We start from the raw sequence: 18,235 nt of genomic DNA, 5'->3' as shown, positions 1-18,235 counted from the left end.
CAGACCAATGTCAATCTGTTACTAAATTTACGCCTATCCAGGAGAAAACGGGAATAGTAACCACAATGTACTGCTTTTCTCTTGTAGCAAATTTTTATGGAATTTAAATGATTTCCTTTGTTCTGAAAATTTGCAGTTTCTTGTGTGTGTATATGTGTATTAAAATGACCTTTCTGTTCAAGTTTGATGGTGGTAGATGTTTGTTTTTTAAAGTCTTAAAGACCCAAATAAAAACATGGCAGCCTTATTTTGTCCAGGTGAGGTGGGGGTGGAGTGGGCAGTACTGATCTGTAAAAACCACATTCACGAATTACTGACCAATGCTAAACGAAATACAGACAAGTACTCAAGAAGACTACACACTTCGGCATGCACTGCGAAACCTTTCAAAGGGACTACAAATCCAAGAATGCAACACAGGCATCAATCGGCGTCTCCATCTATTTTTTTAACGGAGACTACAAACCCCAGAGTATGTGCGACGGAAATGCGGACGCTCAATCCATGTTTAAGAGGCGGGTCTCCAAAACGGGCCTTTTAGCAAACCCCGGCGCAAAGCATGCTGGGGATTGTAGTTCTTTGGAGGCGAAATCGGACCCCTTCCCTGGCCGCCCTATACCGGCGGCTAGACTGCGCATGCGTGTCAGCGGCGTTAGCAGCGGACCGGGCTGGCAGTTCTTTCCTCGGAAGGAGAGATTCCTCTACGATGGAGTCCTACGATGTGATCGCCAACCAGCCTGTCGTGATCGACAACGTGAGTTGCATCTTTCCTATTTCTAAAGGGACTTCTGCTCTCTTCCCCGAAGGGATAGCTTCCCGGGTTTCTGCCCGGCTCTTTGTCACTGGCCCGGCCTGTCAGGCGGGTTCAGCCGCCGTCGCCAACGTCCTCCCCCACCCGTAGTTCGTAGGCAGGGCAGCCAGGCGGCAACCGTGGGATAGAGAACTCTGGAGTAGGCAAAGGAAAGAGCTGTAGTCCGAGCCGGGTCGGTGGGCCCTTGGCTCGAGGGGCCTTAACCGCTCTGTGAACACCGGCGCCTGCCCTGTCCCCAGTGCTTGTTAATTCTATTGGCTGCTCTTGCTGTCTATCTTGACTGGTGACCCCGCCTCTGGGCCTTGCCGGATGAGGACAGCCCTCTGCAGTGATTGGCTCACGCTCCTGCCGTTCTTCCGGGCCGCCTTAGTGTTTCCCTTCTCTAAGGGGCGGGGCGGTGTACCAGCGCTGTGGGGATTGGCTTCGGGAACTCAGTGGCACTAGAAGGGCGAAGGCCCGCCTGCGGGTGGAGGAGAGGGGCTGTTTCCTGCGGCCCCGAGCGGGCGGGGCAGCATGGTGGTGTATCTGGGTGGGGCCCGAAAATCTGATGCCAGAAATGGCCGTAGAATTTCAGTTATTTCTATAATTATAAAGTTAATAAAGGCCTAGAAGAAATGAGAATGACAAAGCAAGCTGGGAGATGCCTTTCTATTTGGAACGCCTAATTGTTGACGGAAAAAATTAGCTAAACATAATATTTGCAAGGCTCTCCAGCGCTTACAAGGCGCTTTCATATACATTCGAGTTGGATGCTCACAAAAACTAGGCGGATAGTTAAGGCAGGAAGTTTGATCCTCATTTAATAGTTGAGAAATCTGAAGCGTGAGCCCAAGGTCACACAGGGCTTGACCGGTTATTCCTTTTGCTGGCACCCACGCAAATGCATCAGTAGTGACAAATGGAAAGACTCTGAATACTACTTTTATGGGGAAGGAGGGGCAGTTGTAAAACAACGGCATCTCTGTCTTCAGCTCAAGGGTGATGGTCCCACTAAGATCAGTTGATACCTCTCTGTGCCTCTTCTTGTTGTTAGCTGTGGTGGAGTCTGTTCCGACTCATGACAACCCCAAGCGTGCATAGTAGAATTGCTCCATAGGGTTTTCAAGGCTGTGACCTTTTGGAAGCAGATTGCCAGGCCTTACTTTCCAGGTGCCTCTGGATGGGTTTGAAGTTATCAATCTCCTCAGTCCTAACTGATTCGCCCTGTTGAGCCAGCTCTTGGGTACAGCGTCGCCTTGTTTAAACTTCTCCCCTGCTAGGTAAGTAGGAATTATTTTTCTCAGTTTATGCAGAAAACTGAGGCTTGGAGAGGTTAAATAACATATTCAAACCACCTGGCCTGTGAATTAAGGCACCAAGACTCAGACTGAGATCTGGTTCCAAGTTCCTCACTCTTTCCAAGGAAAGGTTATTTTTGTTCGTTTTTCTTCTCTCGGATGGGTGTGGCTTCTGCTTTGTTTGAGCTCAATGAGGCACCCCTTCTGGGAGAGTTTTTTTTTTTTTTTTTTTGTCTCCACTAGACTTTGAAATCCTTGTGGAAAAAGAATGATACTCCTTTATTTTTTATTACTCTCCCGTTTCCATATACACAGTACCTAGGGCAGTGCCTGGCACACACTATGTGCCCAATAAATGTTTTTTCATTGGACTGATGGGCAGGTGGTTGAATGAATGAACATCTCTTATCACAGTAACAAAGATGTTCCTAAATAAAGGATGGCAGGGAGCCCCCATTATTTACTGAGAGGGTTGAGCAGGACTCCTTGTTCGTGATGCTGATTTCCAGAGAACACTGCTACTTCAGTCTTCAGCCAGTCTGTGTTTCATCTGCCTTTTGCTTAGTTAGAAAGAAATTAGCAATTGGCAACAATTTCCTGTTTTCATCAGCAGTACAGAGGAGCAGTCCAGCCATCCAACCCAGGGGATCCTTTGCTTCTTGAATGGCTGGGCAGGAGTTCTGTCTCCAGCCAGTCTCTTTAATGTTGTTTAAACTAATGCGTCTTAGTTTCTCCTTTGTCTTTCCTGGTAATGTATTTGAAATGCATCAAAGCAGTGGTGCATTTTCAGTTTTAATGTTTAAAGGATTGACTTTTCTCTGGGAAAACATTTCCTTCATTCTGCCAGTAATTCTGCCAAAAGGTGAAGTAGGAGCTTAAGTCATTTTCTCATTAGGACTTCCCAAATATCTGCCACATTTTTAGATTTGGAGCCTTGGGTAGTTCTTGCTGTTTGAAATTTAGAGGGTTTTTGTTTTTAATTCTCAAGATAAAAGGTGGGTAGGAAAAATCATTTGAAATATTTGAGCCAACTTTATGAGAATAGTGTGTTACTGGCAGATTTAAGCTCTGCATAGCTTAACATCTTGCTAAAATTTTACTTCTGGGCTACGGAGAGTACAACTAAAGAAAGGAGGACAAAAGAAATAGGGAAAAGAGGGAAGAGCCTCATCGCAGTTCACAGCCTTTCCCAGTCTTAAGGCAATTGTGACCACTCCTTTCATCTTTCTCTGCTTCTCTGGCATCAAACCAATTCATCAGAATTAATGAGGAAAATGGAGACGTGTGTGTGTGCGCGCGTGTGTGCGTGTGATGATGCACACGTTTTAATGACAACAATAAAGTGATAGATATTTCTGAAAGTTAAGTATAAGTAATTCCTTCCCAAAGGCATACCATAGATACTAACACAGGAAGAGAACAGCACTTTGATCAGAAAACTGAGTTTATTCTAAAGCTGAAATTTTTACTAAAATCTTAAAGCTACAGTTCTGTCCTAAATAGATCAAGGTTCTGGTCAGTCTTTGTGACTATGTGGTCCCAAATGCAGTAACAGTATCAGATCTTCAGAAGTTCATCAGAAAGCTAAGAATTTCACTGTTTTGTTTTGTTTTCCAGATGTCTTGCTGCTTCAGCCTCCTTTTAAGAAATATATTTTTTAATTTTTTTATCGTGCTTTAAAGTGAAAGTTTATAGCTCAAGTTAGTTTTTCATACAAAAATTTATACACACATTGTTATCTGACCCTAGTCTCTCTCTCTGTTATGTGACAGCACACCCCTCCTTTCCACCTGGGATTTCTCGCGTCCATTCAACCAGCTCATGTCCCTTTCTGCCTTCTCATCTTGCCTCCATACAGGAGCTGCCCATTTAGTCTTATGTATCTACTTGAACTAAGACGCACACTCTTCACAAGTAGCCTTTGATGTCTTATAGTCCAGTCTAATCTTTGTCTGAAGAGTTGGCTTGGGGAATTGTTTTAGTTCTGGGTTAACAGAGAGCCTGGGGGCCATGTCTTTTGGTGTTCGTCCAATCTCAGTCAAATCATTAAGTATGGTCCTTTTACTAGAATTTGAGTTCAGCACCCCACTTTTTTCCTGCTCTGTCAGGAACTTTCTGTTGTGTTCCCTGTCAGGGTGGTCATTTGGTGGTAGCCAGGCACCATCTGGTTCTTCTGGTCTCAGGCTGATGGAGTCTCTGGTTTATGTGGCCCTTGTCTCTTCTGCCCATATTTTCCTTGTGTCTTTGGTGTTCTTCACTTTCCTTTGCTCCAGGTAGGTTGGGACCAATTGATACATCCTAGATGGCCGCTCGCTAGCTTTTAAGACCCCAGACACCACTCTCCAAAGTGGGATGCAGAGTGTTTTCTTAATAAACTTTGTTACTCCAGTTGACCTAGACGTCCCCTGAACCCATGATGCCCAGACACCTGCCCCTGCTGCACTGTCTCTCGAAGTGTTTGGTTGTATTCAGGAAACTTCTTAGCTTTTGGTCTAGTCCAGGTGTGCTGACTTCCCGTGTATTGTGTGTTGTCCTTCCCTTCACCTAAGATAATTCTTATCCACTATCTCCCTCCTTCCGCACCCCGGTAACTATCAAAGAATGTAAAAATGAAATATTTTAAACATACAGAAAATTTCAGAGAAGTATATAAAAGCATCCATGTAGCGTGTCTACCACCCAGTTTTAATAAATGTTGACATTTTGCCGTATTTGCTTCAGGGTTAGGAAATAAAACATTACAGATACAATCGAAGCCACTTTGTACTCCTCCAGAACTCCCTTTCTTTCTGTTTCAGAAGCAACCCCAGAAACAACCATCATCATAAAATTGATGCGTTCCTTTCCATCCATGATTTTAGGGATATATGTACTTTATATATGTGTGTGTGTATAGTATTTGTATTTTGAAATTTCATTTGCGTTATCATCTTATCTGCCGGCTCTTATTCTTTATTTTTATCATAGAAAATTTCAAACAACTATAAAAGTAGAGGGAACAATATAACATTCACGTACACATTACCTTAGCTGTAACAATTATCAATTCTTGGCCAATCTTTTCAACTACATTTATACCCACTTCCCCCTTCCACACTCTTTTAAAAACACAATCAATATACTATTATTACCCCTAATAAAATTAACAATAATTTTTTCATGTCATCAAAATTGAAATTTACAATTAGCAATTTTTTTTATTAACCAATTTGTCATCAGCTCTTAAGATCCTACTAATGCTGATTCACTTAAGTTTTAGGGACACTAGTATTAGCTGAGCGAATGAAGTCAATGTGTTTATTTAGCATTACCACTTGCAATGTGACATTCAGACTGTTGGTTGTGCAACTTCAGCAAGAATCCATCCATAAGTAGCTCGATGGAAAGGGTAAAGAGGAGGTGACTTGTAGAGATACTTTCACGCTCAATTATATATATTTTGAGGGCCAAGGATGTGCCTCTTACTAAGCTAGGTGTTCTGAATGTAAGAAAAAAACAGGTACTGTGCAGAGGGAGAAGCGTCATTAATTAGTTGCTGGGAAGGCCTAGAATAAGGGCCTCAAACTCAATGCCTGCGGAGGCAAGTAGGAACAGAAATACATTTGAAAAATGGAGGATGGGATGTCCTGAAAGCACTGTGTAGAATCTGGAAGGTACACTTGAGTATGCCTGGCCAAAGGGCCAGCTGCTTCTCATTTCCAGCCAATTGTCCCCATGCAGGAATAGCAGGCCCAGTGTTGCCAGATCTTCTGATTTTTCAAGAGAAATGAGAAATACTAAATTTCATATGCAATCCAATTTTTAACTGTTGGGAGTTAATTTAAAAGTGCTTTGTGGTCTGTAGAGACAGAAAGTACATTAGTGGTTGCCTAGGGCTGGGAGAGTTGAGGGGGGGAATGAGGAGTGACTGCTTAAGGATATGGGGTTTCTTTTTGGGGTGAATAAAAAGTTCTAAAATTAAATTGTGGTGATAGCTGCACAACTCTGTGACTATACTAAAAACCATTGAATTACACATTTTAAATGGGTAAATTGTATGGTATGTGACTTATATCTCAATATAGCTGTTTTTAAAACAGTACTTTGTGGGCCAAACAAAACATGTCTTTGGGCAAAAATGGGCCACCAGTTAACCTGTGCCCTAGAATCTGTGGCTTCACCTCTCTCAGCATCCTTTTCCCACTTGTAAAATTGGAGACAAGTAGTCTCCCTCTCAGCGTGGCAGGAATAACCAGGAGTGCTTAGGTTAAAGGTTGCCCAAACCACAAGGCCTATAGCCAGCACGCACTGCAGGCACCTTGCTGAGGATTTGCTATTTGTTTGCCTGCATCAGGAGAACAGTCGGTGGTGGCTGGCAGCAAACATGAAACCTTAAAAATCAAATATTTGATGAGATTCCTTTTTCATGAAGCTGACTACAGGCATTTGTTTACTTGGCTTTGCCATAGTGAATAACAAAGAGAGTGGCAGCTCATTTGCCAGGTACACAGTTCCTAACTGCAAATACTGATAAAGAAATTGGCATGATCCTTTTGTTTGGTCTCATGGTTTGTCTTGAGCAGAGTAGAGGCAGCTCAACCGCCTCCCCTGTTCCCACCCATTCTTCACCTAATTCCTGGTCTGGCAGGCCAGCTCTGGGACTGCAGGGACATGCTGGGTCTGGTTCCACCTTGTGCATCATTACCGACGCTGCCTTCACGTTTCCTGCACCACCTCTGCCTTGGGCTTCTGGCCTTCCAGCTGCTCATTCAGGTTCCATACAGTAGGTTTCACCTGCCAGTCACTGTAGTTGATTTTCATTGTAGTCAGCTACCCAGTATTGAGTACCCAGCAAATGTCAAGTACTGCTGATTATAAAGTCTCTGACCTCAAGGAACTTGGACAAAAAAGACAAAAAACGTAAACCATAAATTCTAAAAGAAAGCACAATGAAATGCACGCTCCCTCGTGGTACAGGCCATGGTGATTTGTGTGACATAGTAGGTGGAGGATAATTAATTCCTACTGGGGATTATTCTTCAGGAGGAAGGTGGTGTTATTGGAACTGGGCCTGTTATACTTTTGATGAAAAGGAGGACAGACAGGAAGAAAGGAGTCTGGCGTCTTAGTCTTCCTTGTAACCCAGACTCTGTCTAGGCCTTGTGCAAATCTACTGAAAATCAAATCTCCAGGAAAATCACTTCTTGAAAATTTCCAAGGTCAGAAGAGCAGGACTCATCTTTACTTTTCTTGTTTTCCACCTCTGCCAGGAGATCCAATTAGTCCGGCTGTGTCACCACACCCAGATGAAGGCAATGAGCAATCCTGAAGGCTTGAGTTAATAAGTTCCCAGAGTTTTGTGTTTAGTGCCTTTCTCACCTCTCCATCCTGCTGTCTCAGAGCCCTTAGGTTTGCAGTAGGATAGTTCTCTTTCTTTCCCAGGCTTTCGATTCAGTTTATAGCTGCACCTTTTCAAGGCTCTTTGCCACACTGACCAGGCCAATGAGTTTGCACATTTTCCCCTGATTTCTGCCTCTTCTGTTGCTCCATTAAGGAGCCCTGGTGGTGCAGTGGTTAAAGTGATTGACTGCTAACTGAAAGGTTGGCAGTTTGAAACCAGCAGTGGCTCCACAGGAGAAAAATGTGGCAGACTGCTTCTATAGAGATTTACAGCCTTGGAAACCCTTTGGGGTCACTGTAAATCGGAATCAACTCGACAGCAGTGGATTTGGTTTTTTGCTTTTGTTGCTGCCTTAGAGAATTGGCTTGCCTTGCTTTCCCCCAAACAGCTTCCCCTGTCCTTCAGCCACTCCTCACTTCCCCCCTGAAACCTCTGTCTTGCCAGAGTCAGGCACCAGGATGGCCAGTCTCACTTCCCCTTTTCCTGTAAGAAGAACAGGAATAAGGGAGGGAACCAGGGGTGTTGCTGGGAAGCCTTTGGTGCAAAGATAACCTTCGCTGTTTAACGTCACCTGATGTGTTTACTGCTTGCTTTGTGGGTTCTGGGATTGTCACACTCTGCCCCAGAAGTAGCCAAAAGGCATGTGTACCCCAGTTACAAGTGCAGCCGCAAACTGCGATGGAGTAGAAGGGACCAGCACATCAAGTGTGGTGGCAGAAGAATTAAGAAGCAAGAAAACAGTGTGTTTGCAAGTAATATCTAGCCTTGACATCTGTTCTGCATGGTGTCTAAAGTTATTGTTTATATTGGTTGGGCCCTGGGTGATGACAGAGATACTAGTGGTAGAAGCCAGACACCCCATATAACCTATTATGTCCTGGAGCCTCAAGATTGCTACCTTAGGTCTCTTCTTCTATTGTCAAACAAGGCTTTAGAGCTTCCCTGTCTTTTACCATCTGGAGACCAGCTAGTAAAACAAAGCATAGTGCTCTGTCCCTGCGGTAAGACCTAGATGACGTGTTCCGTCAGAGTCAGCTTCAAACATGACAACGCTCATGGTGGTGTCTGTCATAGAAGCATGGAAGGCAGAGAGAGCTCAGGCCTGAGCTGGGAAAATAGGTTAGCAGCATCCCATGATGGTAGATCAGAAAGAAGCACGCACTTTTCCAACCTTGATTGCCTTCCCAAACTTGGCCACTTTGAGGCTTCTAGGTGCTTTCCTCTTCTTCTCCCAGGTTTTCTCTGTTTTTCTTTCCTTTATTAATATTATTTTTAATTCCGAAAGTAAAACACGTTAAATGGAGAAAAGTCAAAGAATACAGAAAAATCAAACGGTACTTTGCGTATATGGTAAAAGTTCTCCTCATCACCATCCCCAGGCCTATTTCCCTCCCTTTGGTGTGCACACACCATTTTCTATGCTCATACAAATCTATATATTATACTTGTATAAAAAGTCTCTTTTTTTTTTTTTAATAAAAACGAAACCCTATTATATACATCATTCTAGAATCTCCTCTTGTTTTTGTGATATTTATGACTTCTCTCTCTCTTTCTTCTCAGGGATCCGGTGTGATTAAAGCTGGTTTTGCTGGTGATCAAATCCCCAAATACTGCTTTCCAAACTAGTAAGTTGTTCTGTAGCTTAGTTAGAAGTGTGGGAGGGCTGTCAACTCTGTTATAGGAGAAGAAATTTCTCACTCCGATCAGCCCTGGTAGTCAAAACAACATAAGCAAGGCACAGGAGCTGGCTTTTAAAGTAAACAAAGGAAACAGTTGTCACCATGGTACAATCTGAGAGGCACAGACAAGAGGCTCTTTTTTAAATCTGATTTTATCTGATGCCCCAAATTTTATCATTATTGACTAATTCCTTTGGATGATTGTCTCTTTGGATTAAAATTCTCTTATCACCCAGGACGGAGTTTAATTTTACACCATACCCTACCATATTAGAGTGAGTTTCTCAGAGTTTTCCTCCTGAGGGAGAGGGACTGGGAAGAGTAGGGCACAGGTGCCTGGGGAATGGGCTTAAAGGGGGAGAGAAAGGAAAAAGGTTATCTGTCACAGTTACAATATCACAGTTTTACTTAGTAGAGGTCCTGGGAAAGGAGACCACAAAAAAAAGGAGACTTAACATTTTTTTATTTAACCATCCTTTTAGAAATTGTTGTTTTCTTCTCAGTCTACATAATACCTTGGTGTAGGAAAAGAACTAGAGTTATTGAATCCTCTATAATGTGTTTTACTAACACAAAATAATATAAATATACTAAAAACATGAAATAATCTAAAATAATTGTTACATTGCTTGTTGTTCATAATTACTACATGTTCATTGTAGAAATTTTGGAAAATGTAGGAGCCCTGGTAGTGCAGTGGGTAAGCACTTGGCTGTTAACCAAAAGGTCAACAGTTTGAACCCACCTGCTGCCTACGGGAGAAAGATGTGGCAGTCTGTTTCCGTAAAGATTTATAGCCTTGGAAACCCTGTAGGGCAGTTCTACCCTGTCCTAGAGGGCCACTGTGAGTCGGAATCAACTCAACGGCAGTGGGTTTGGCAGCAAATTATAAAGAAGAAAATCAAAATCAACTGGAACCTCACTCTGCAAAGATAATCACAGTAAAATTTGCATATATTTCCTTCTAAGTTAGCATCTGTACATCCTTCCCATGTTCTGCTGTGAAACGAAAAGTGAAGACCCTCCCCCCTCTCTTTTGTAGTGTGGGCAGACCGAAGCATGTGCGTGTCATGGCAGGAGCCCTTGAAGGTGATATCTTCATTGGCCCCAAAGCTGAGGTAATTCCCAGGCTGAAAGAAGCCTCAAGCCAGCAGAGGACTGTCATTAGTTACCACATGGGAAGTGTCCCAGTAGTCAGACACAGCCATAAGTAAAAGGAGCAATTTTCTTAAAATCTCCCTGCTCCTAGGCCTAGGCCATTTATTCCTTCCATGAGCAGCTTCTGGTCTTGGAGAGGAAATATCTGGAACCCCACTTTGGGCAACATTGAAACCATATGTTGCTATTTTGCCAGTGGTCAAATTGACTGTTTGCTTATCTTTTTGGCACAACGGATTCAAGAGGGACATCCTGGCTGGGATACCCTGGGGGTGAGTTAATTAGCAGTTTTGGCAAAGCCCTCAGGCAGCTTCTAGCAAGCAGAACAACAGAATCATTGTTGCTAACCTCGGCCCCAAGTGCTGAGACCCAGAAGTGGGAGCCAGATTGTTAAAAGAGCCAGGAGATTGTGTCCTGGGACCAGGCAATGAGGACGGACCTCCTGTCTCTCGTCCTAGGGGCACCTAAGGGCCCACGGAAATGCAGAAGCCCTCTGCTTTGCCAGCTGCTTGGGTAGGGAAGGCAAGTTGCAGACAGTCCGTAGACTGTCTTTAGTTCAAGAGTGAGGGCTGTTGCAGGGGAGCTCAGGGAGCTGAGCACTTCCTGACGATCCAGCCACAGCACAGTCCTGGGATAGCTGGGTCTCAGGCAGCCTGGCAGAGCGGTTGACTGCTGCTGCCAGTTCCTGCTCTCTGCCCCCAGGAGCACCGAGGTCTGCTCTCTATCCGCTATCCAATGGAGCACGGCATTGTCAAGGACTGGAACGACATGGAGCGCATCTGGCAATATGTCTATTCTAAGGACCAACTGCAGACTTTCTCAGAGGAGGTGAGGGCCCTGTGTGCAGGGCGCCCCTGCACAGGGATGCAGAGCTGGCCAGAGCACCACCCCAGAAATGATGATGACGATGATAACTGCCAAGAATGTTTGAGTGCTTATGGGCACCAGGCCATGTGCTTTTCAGACACGTTTGAATTTAATCTTACACCATTCCTTGGAGATATAGGTAGTATTGTCTCCATTTTACAAACAAAGAAACAGAGGTTCAGAGAAGCCAAGTAATATTTCCAGGATCACAGAGTGAATAAAGTGGTAGAGATGGGAGTTAAACCCATGTCTTTTGAACTTCAGAGCCTATATTCTGTAACTTCTAGGGAACTGTCAACTCAGAAATGTGAAGGAAATTGCATACTAGGCATATCAGAATTTCCAGAGGAGGAATATGTTCAGTTTTTTTAAAAGCACATTGAAAATTTCAAAAATTTTAAAGATTTTTATCATAATCATTCAGAATTTAGAGTTTAACAGAATCTTGGCGTTTGGAGATATGCGGTAGATGATATAGGGGCCTACGTAGGGAGCCCCAGTGGTGCAATGGTTAAGCACTGAGCTGCTGACCAAAAGGCTGGTGGTTTGAATGCATCAGCCGCTCCATGTGAGAAAGATGTGACAGTCTGCTTCCGTAAAGATTACGGCTTTGAAAACCTTATGGGGCATTTCTACTTTGTCCCATAGGGTCACTCTGAGTTGGAATTGACTCAATGCCAATGGGTTGAGTTTATATAAGAATCTTGGAGGACAAAGAAGGGGGTGCGGGGGTGGAGGCGAGGCCAGAATGAGACTTTAAAAATGGCATGAATTTGGGAAGTTGAGAAACTGACTTGGGCAGGGGTAGATGACAGGCTCACCTTGGCCTTTTTGGAGGCAGTCTGAAAAACGGCCCCACTTTAGCCAGCCACATGAGGACTTCACTGAGAACTAATGAGAGGTAGAGATCTGGCCTCCCCCTGATTCCCGGCTGGGCATCTTTCCCCAGCATCCTGTGCTCCTGACGGAGGCGCCTTTAAATCCACGGAAGAACCGGGAACGAGCTGCTGAAGTTTTCTTTGAGACCTTCAATGTGCCAGCCCTTTTCATCTCCATGCAAGCTGTGCTCAGCCTGTGAGTAGCAGCCTGGTTGGCCAGCCTGGCTTCTTAGGGACTTTGGCAGAATCGAGGCTGCCTGTCCTTTGGGTTGGGCTGGTTCAGAGTAGCTAGAGCACCCCCGCTAGGAAAGGGTTAAAGATGGTGGGAAAGGGAGGGAGACTGCTGCTGAGACCCAGCACTGAGGCTTCTCGGTTGAAACCAAAAGAGGAGATATGGCCTGTGTTGAGACTGTATCCCATCTCAGTGCTCTCAGCAGGTTTGGTGCCCAAGGCTCTCTCCTGGGCTTGCTTGGAAGACCACATGCTGCTACAGCTCTTCCTGAAAGCTCCTGTAATGGGTTCAAATATTTATTTAGTGCCTATTGTGTGCCAGGTGCTATGCTAGGTTGGAGATACAATCATGATCAAAACACCACACCACCACGGGCCCTATTCTCACGCCCTGTCATTCCTGTCATGCTCCCAGCCTGCCTCACACCAGTGGGAGGTCTACAGCAGCAGTCTTCACTGGGAGCCTGCAGATGGGATTTGTTTGGCCCCATTAAAAAATTGTGAGCCAGCATTTAAAAATTGAGAGATTTCATATCAAAATCCAATTTCTGGCTTCTTTTAAAAAATAGGAAGATCTGATAATTCTGGGCTTGCATTCCTCAAGGGCAAAAATCAGCTGGAACGGTTTTGTGTGCCTGACGTCACCACAATTTACCATTCTCTATCGCCTTCCCAACACTCAGGCAGTGTGTGTCAGTTGCTGTTTATCAAAGATTGGACCTTTTTCCCCACACAGTAGGGAAATCTGTGTCTGTACCCTTGTCTCCCAACAGAAAGAAAACTAAAGACGAATCTAGAAGGCCATGTGGGAAGAAAAGTAGTTTTTTATGGAAGTAAAAGTCTTATTTCCCTTTACTCACTTAATTTGCCTGCCTGGCCCCTATAGGCATTTAAGTTTTTTCCTCTTGTACAGAGAGTAAAAGCTCTGCCCCTGGCTGAGTCCCCTACAGCAGTTGAAGGCCAGGCCATCTCCTCCTGTGCATGGGGGAGGGAGCTTGGAGGAGCTCAGCTCCTTTCGTTCAGCTTCCATGCTCAGGCATCCTTAGTACTCAGCCCATTCTAAGGCGACCTCTAAAAAAAGCAGGCCCAAGCCTTGGTTTAGCTGACATCGAACTCTAAAAAGAAGTGTTTCTTCCCAGGGTGGGGAGGCAAGGGTTAGTGATGGTTTATCCCCTTTGCTTCAGTTATGCCACAGGCAGGACCACAGGTGTGGTGCTGGATTCTGGGGATGGCGTCACCCATGCCGTGCCCATCTATGAGGGCTTTGCCATGCCCCACTCTATCATGCGCATTGACATCGCCGGCCGTGACGTCTCCCGCTTCCTTCGCCTCTACCTGCGCAAAGAGGGCTATGACTTCCACTCATCCTCCGAATTTGAGATTGTCAAGGCCATAAAAGAAGTGAGTGCTGCCCCATGGGCCTTGGATGGGATGGAGAATGGGAGCAGGGCAGCCAGGCCTTGGATGACCTGGGAGTGAAGGGATGTGAAGCTCCTATCCTGGAGGTCAGGCTCCCTTCTCCAGGCAGCTGTGTGATTGCCAGCTGGTGACCTCACACTGACAGATTCAGCTTCCTGACGTGCTGCCATCTGGCGGGGGAAAAGGGAGCTTCTTCCATTTCTTAAGCTGGGTGGGTGATGAGTACACAGGTGTTGATTATGGTTTTTATACCTTATGTATAAGTTACATATGTTCTTTCATATTCTCAAAGATGTCATAATACATTTTTCTTTTCAAATAAACGGGACTGCCCCCTAAAACTATAGGGAAACCTTTGAGCTGGATAGGAGGACCCAAAGCCATAGTCTTTATGAATGGTAGAAGGAGAAAGATGCCTGGGCCTCGGCTAAAGCTTGGTTGTGGTCTCAAATTCCAGATCTAGAGAACCAAGTTCCCAAGCTTTCCCACCAGGAAGGTGGAACAGCTAAGAATGCATATCCCACACATTTCATCCAGGGAAGGCCAACAGATGCCTCCCTGCCCCTGCTTCTGGGTGGCAGCTCTTAGGACCTTGAGCGCAATCAGTGTAGGAGGGCAGCTTTCTGTGGCAGCACACCACACCCCTGGACGTTGACCAAGAATGTGCTGAGTTTCTTTCCAGCCTGACTGTCATGCTTGGTTCTGCAGAGAGCCTGCTACCTATCCATAAACCCCCAGAAGGATGAGACACTGGAGACGGAGAAAGCTCAGTACTACCTGCCCGATGGCAGCACCATTGAGGTAGGTGACCAGACCTCTCTTCTCAGTCCCTTCAGGCCCACACAGGCTCTGGGCTTAAACTGAACTACCCACAAGGAGAGTGGAATCAGATGGACCAAACCTTTTAAACTGTCTGCCTGGAGCAGTGTAGCTCTTAAGCAGCACTGTCTCCTGCAGAGTGAGGCAATAGGGAATTTACTACCTCTCGTGTGGAGGGAAGGAGTCCCCAGAGGTATTTTCCTAGGTTGGGATGAAATCAGGAATTGGGATGGTTAGTGCTATCTTTGACCTCTCTTGGGTACCACATAGGGTGGCCTTCAGACTGAGCTGCCTCTTCCTGAAGCTCCAGGTATAAGAAGAAATCCCCATGAATGAATGAATCCGTGTATTAATGCCAGAGGTCTCAGCTAGAAAATGCTAGAGCTAGGATTAAACATTTCCCCAGAGGCCCTGTATCTACTCTTCATTCCTCCAGGCCCTTGACATACAGAATTCTTCCTGAGCCTAGTCGTCATAGGCCCCTGGTTACTAAGAGGTGGGCAGAAGGGGCTTTTCCATTTTCCACCCCCCAAAGGGACCTTGGCCCCAGCCCCAGCCTCTGAAGCTGGCCCTCCACCTGCAGATTGGTCCTTCCCGATTCCGGGCTCCTGAGCTGCTGTTTAGGCCAGACCTGATTGGTGAGGAGAGCGAGGGCATCCATGAGGTCCTGGTGTTTGCCATTCAGAAGTCGGACATGGACCTGCGGCGCACACTTTTCTCCAACATTGTCCTCTCGGGAGGCTCCACCCTGTTTAAAGGTTGGTCTGTGCTCTCGGGCCCTTCCCCAGGAAGCTTCCAGACCCTGCTAGGTCCAGACACTCAGAAAATTGACTTGAAATTCTCCTTTTCTGCCCATTCAGGTTTTGGTGACAGGCTACTGAGTGAAGTGAAGAAACTGGCTCCAAAAGATGTGAAGATCAGGGTAGGAGCATGTGGGGAGCTGGGCCTGGGAGGAACTGGGCCTCCAAGGGTCTGGAGTGTCACATGGTGTGGCTCCTAGACAGCTTCTCAGCCTACACACTGACCCTGAGGCCTACGTCTGCCAGAGTGGAGGACCTGTTCTCACTCTCCCTCTTCACTTGAAAGGAGGGCAGTTCTAATACCCAAATGGGCCAGGGTTCCAGGCTGAGCACCCCACATGTCTTTCTGAGAAACGTAAACATGACAGGAGATTGACTTCTGCTGCTCCTGTGCCCCCCGCCCAGGGCTCCCCTGAAACAGTGTGGTATGGGAAGGAGTCAGAGAATTGGCCAGCCTGAGGAAAGGAGAGAATCTAAATGAGGGAGTGAAGCTTCTGCCATGGAATCTGCATCCTCCCTTCCCCCAGCAGGGCAGAGTCTTACCCCTAGATAACCTCAGCTTCCCTGGAAACTGTAGATATGTAGAGCTGCTGGAAGCCTGCTTCCCCAAATGAATGTCAGGCTGGCCACACTACCCCCAGGAGAAGCCCAGGGCCCAGCCTGTTGTGGGAAAGACATCCACTGCCTTGGGCAGTAGGGTGGGGAATAAAGACACATCAGAGGGGAAAGGGTGGCGGGGATGGAAGTCTCAGATTCCTTCTTCCACCCATCCTTGCAGATATCTGCACCTCAGGAGAGACTGTATTCCACATGGATTGGGTGAGTAGTTCTTTCGAAAATAAAAGCAGAAGAGGAAGCGAAGGCATTGCTTACCCCTCAGCACCCCCATCCATTTCTCCCAGAAGAGCCTGGTCTGGTGTGGCCCCACGGGCCCTGGCTGGCTCCAGGAATACCCACTCTCACACTGTTTCTTTGGATTCCCTCCACTCCAGGGGCTCTATCCTTGCCTCCTTGGACACCTTTAAGAAGATGTGGGTCTCCAAGAAGGAATACGAGGAAGATGGTGCCCGGTCCATCCACAGGAAAACCTTCTAACGTTGGGACATCATCTTCACCTCTCTGAAGTTAACTCCCACTTTAAAACTCGCTTTCTTGAGTCGGAGTGTTTGCGAGGAACTGCCTGTGTATGCGAGTGCGTGTGTGGGTGCGTGGGTACGAGTGTGTGTGAATATGCGAGTGTGGTGTGGCCCAGGGATCCCGGGGCCCAGAAAGGACAATGAACTACCCACAATGGCGATGGCCTGAGGCCTGGGGTTGACCACTGACTGGCCCTGATGGGGAAAAGTGCTGGCAGAGGGCCCCAGTCCTGTCACCTGGGCCTTTGTCTGGCTGTGTGGGACTATGTTTACTACCAGAGGGAGGTAAACCCAACCCCTGCCCCCAGACCTCACTGCTGCCTGTGCCAGGCTGGGCTAGCCCCTCCCCCCAGCCTCCCCAGGGTGGCTTGTCCCAGGCAGCCGCTGCCTCCCTTGTTCACTATTCAGCTTTTGATGCCTCTTAATCATGCACTGAGGGCTGGGGCCAGGGTTGAGTTCTGTTTGGTTTTAGTGCACGTCGGGCTTGGGAAGCTGGAAAAGCGCTCCAGGAACTCTTACAGAGATTCTGGGGCCAAGGAGAGGACAGAATGTCCTCAAGTTCACGTGGGGACCAGGGCCACACTGGGCACTTGAGGAGGACCGGAGTAGTGCTACTTCTGATCAGCTGCAGAGTTGATGCTCAACCCCAGCCCCACCCGGGGGTCACAGGAGAGTTTAAGGAGCCTGTTGGCTACAGATCCTGTTACTTGCTTTTCATCCATTTTTGTCTCAATGCCACCTTCAGTTTTATTTATTAAAGTGTTTGTTCAGTAAGGGGACTGTAAAGAGTGGAGCTCATCACCTCCTGCCCATCAGTCACCCTGTTCACACTAATGTTTACAGCACCTAAGCTTAGTGTAGCACCCAAGGCCCCACCGGTCCCTGTTAGTGGTCAACTGACAGTACCCATAAGCCTCAGGGCTGGTGTGGGATTGGAGGCTACCCTAGAGGGCACTCCCACAGCCTCTTTTGTTCTCCCTCTTCCACTTGTTCACTGCCCTGGAATCAACAGGCTGGCTGCTGGTCAAATTTGCTAAAATGGGAAGTAGAACCACTTTCTTTGACAGAAGCCCCTAGTAAAGGGGGAGTGTTGGAGACCCAGTCCCCTTAGGACCAGAGAAAGAGCTGCAATGAAAACAGCATTAACCAAGTTGCCTTTTCCACTCTAGCTGACCAGAGGAGCTAGGCTGTAAAGGCAGGAAAGCCCCTCTGGGCTGATCTTGTGCCATTCTTGACTTTGGACCTATTTGGGGAGGGAGGGAGGGTGCCAGACCAGAGTGCCAGGAGTTGATGGGCTCAGGCTCATCTCTGGTCCAGTAGGGCCAGGTGCCTACCCTGGACTGGATTGCCCCCCTAGCAGTAGTCCAAAGGCCTTCAGCCCAGGTGGTGCAAGGCTGGGGCTAGCATGCCTTCACTGGCACCCTCACCTGTGGTACCAAGACCCACCCAACTCCAAATTCCAGGCAGTATTCTCCCCCATGCCATCCTGTGACCAAAGGCCCCTGCCAGATGTGGGCCTCAGCAGCAGGTGTGTGTGAAAGCGATGTGGCGACCCGCGGACTGCAGTGTGCTTAACCAGCTCACCTCCCTTCTCTTAGCCCAAGCCTGTCCCTCGCGCAGCCTCTCACAAACCACGTTGCCTGGTGGGGCCCGGTGTACTTAAATAAAGTTGTTCCAATAGACACGTCAGCTGGATGGTGTGGTGTAGGTGCGGGAAGCAGGAGGAGCTGCAGTCCTTGAAGCTGAGGCCAGGAGTGGGCCTAGTCCGGCCTCAAGA

At 46.9% G+C, this 18,235-nt stretch overlaps 1 protein-coding gene across 1 annotated transcript; it reads left to right on the top strand.

Moving 5' to 3' along the window:
• Window positions 1-641: 641 nt before the first annotated feature.
• On the top strand, window positions 642-18,171 carry ACTR1A (actin related protein 1A). The gene is made up of 11 exons (XM_049855605.1): window positions 642-754; window positions 9,032-9,096; window positions 10,193-10,268; window positions 11,011-11,136; window positions 12,125-12,249; window positions 13,469-13,685; window positions 14,412-14,504; window positions 15,106-15,280; window positions 15,383-15,444; window positions 16,101-16,141; window positions 16,315-18,171. The coding sequence occupies exons 1-11, from the start codon at window positions 707-709 to the stop codon at window positions 16,415-16,417; spliced, it is 1,131 nt and encodes a 376-aa protein (XP_049711562.1). The 5' UTR covers window positions 642-706; the 3' UTR covers window positions 16,418-18,171.
• The last annotated feature ends 64 nt before the right edge of the window (window positions 18,172-18,235 follow it).

The sequence above is a fragment of the Elephas maximus genome, chromosome 16, assembly GCF_024166365.1.
Source record: "Elephas maximus indicus isolate mEleMax1 chromosome 16, mEleMax1 primary haplotype, whole genome shotgun sequence".
NCBI lineage: Eukaryota > Metazoa > Chordata > Mammalia > Proboscidea > Elephantidae > Elephas > Elephas maximus.
Note: the sequence above shows the minus strand (reverse complement) of the source record. Positions and strands in the feature narration are given on the sequence as shown.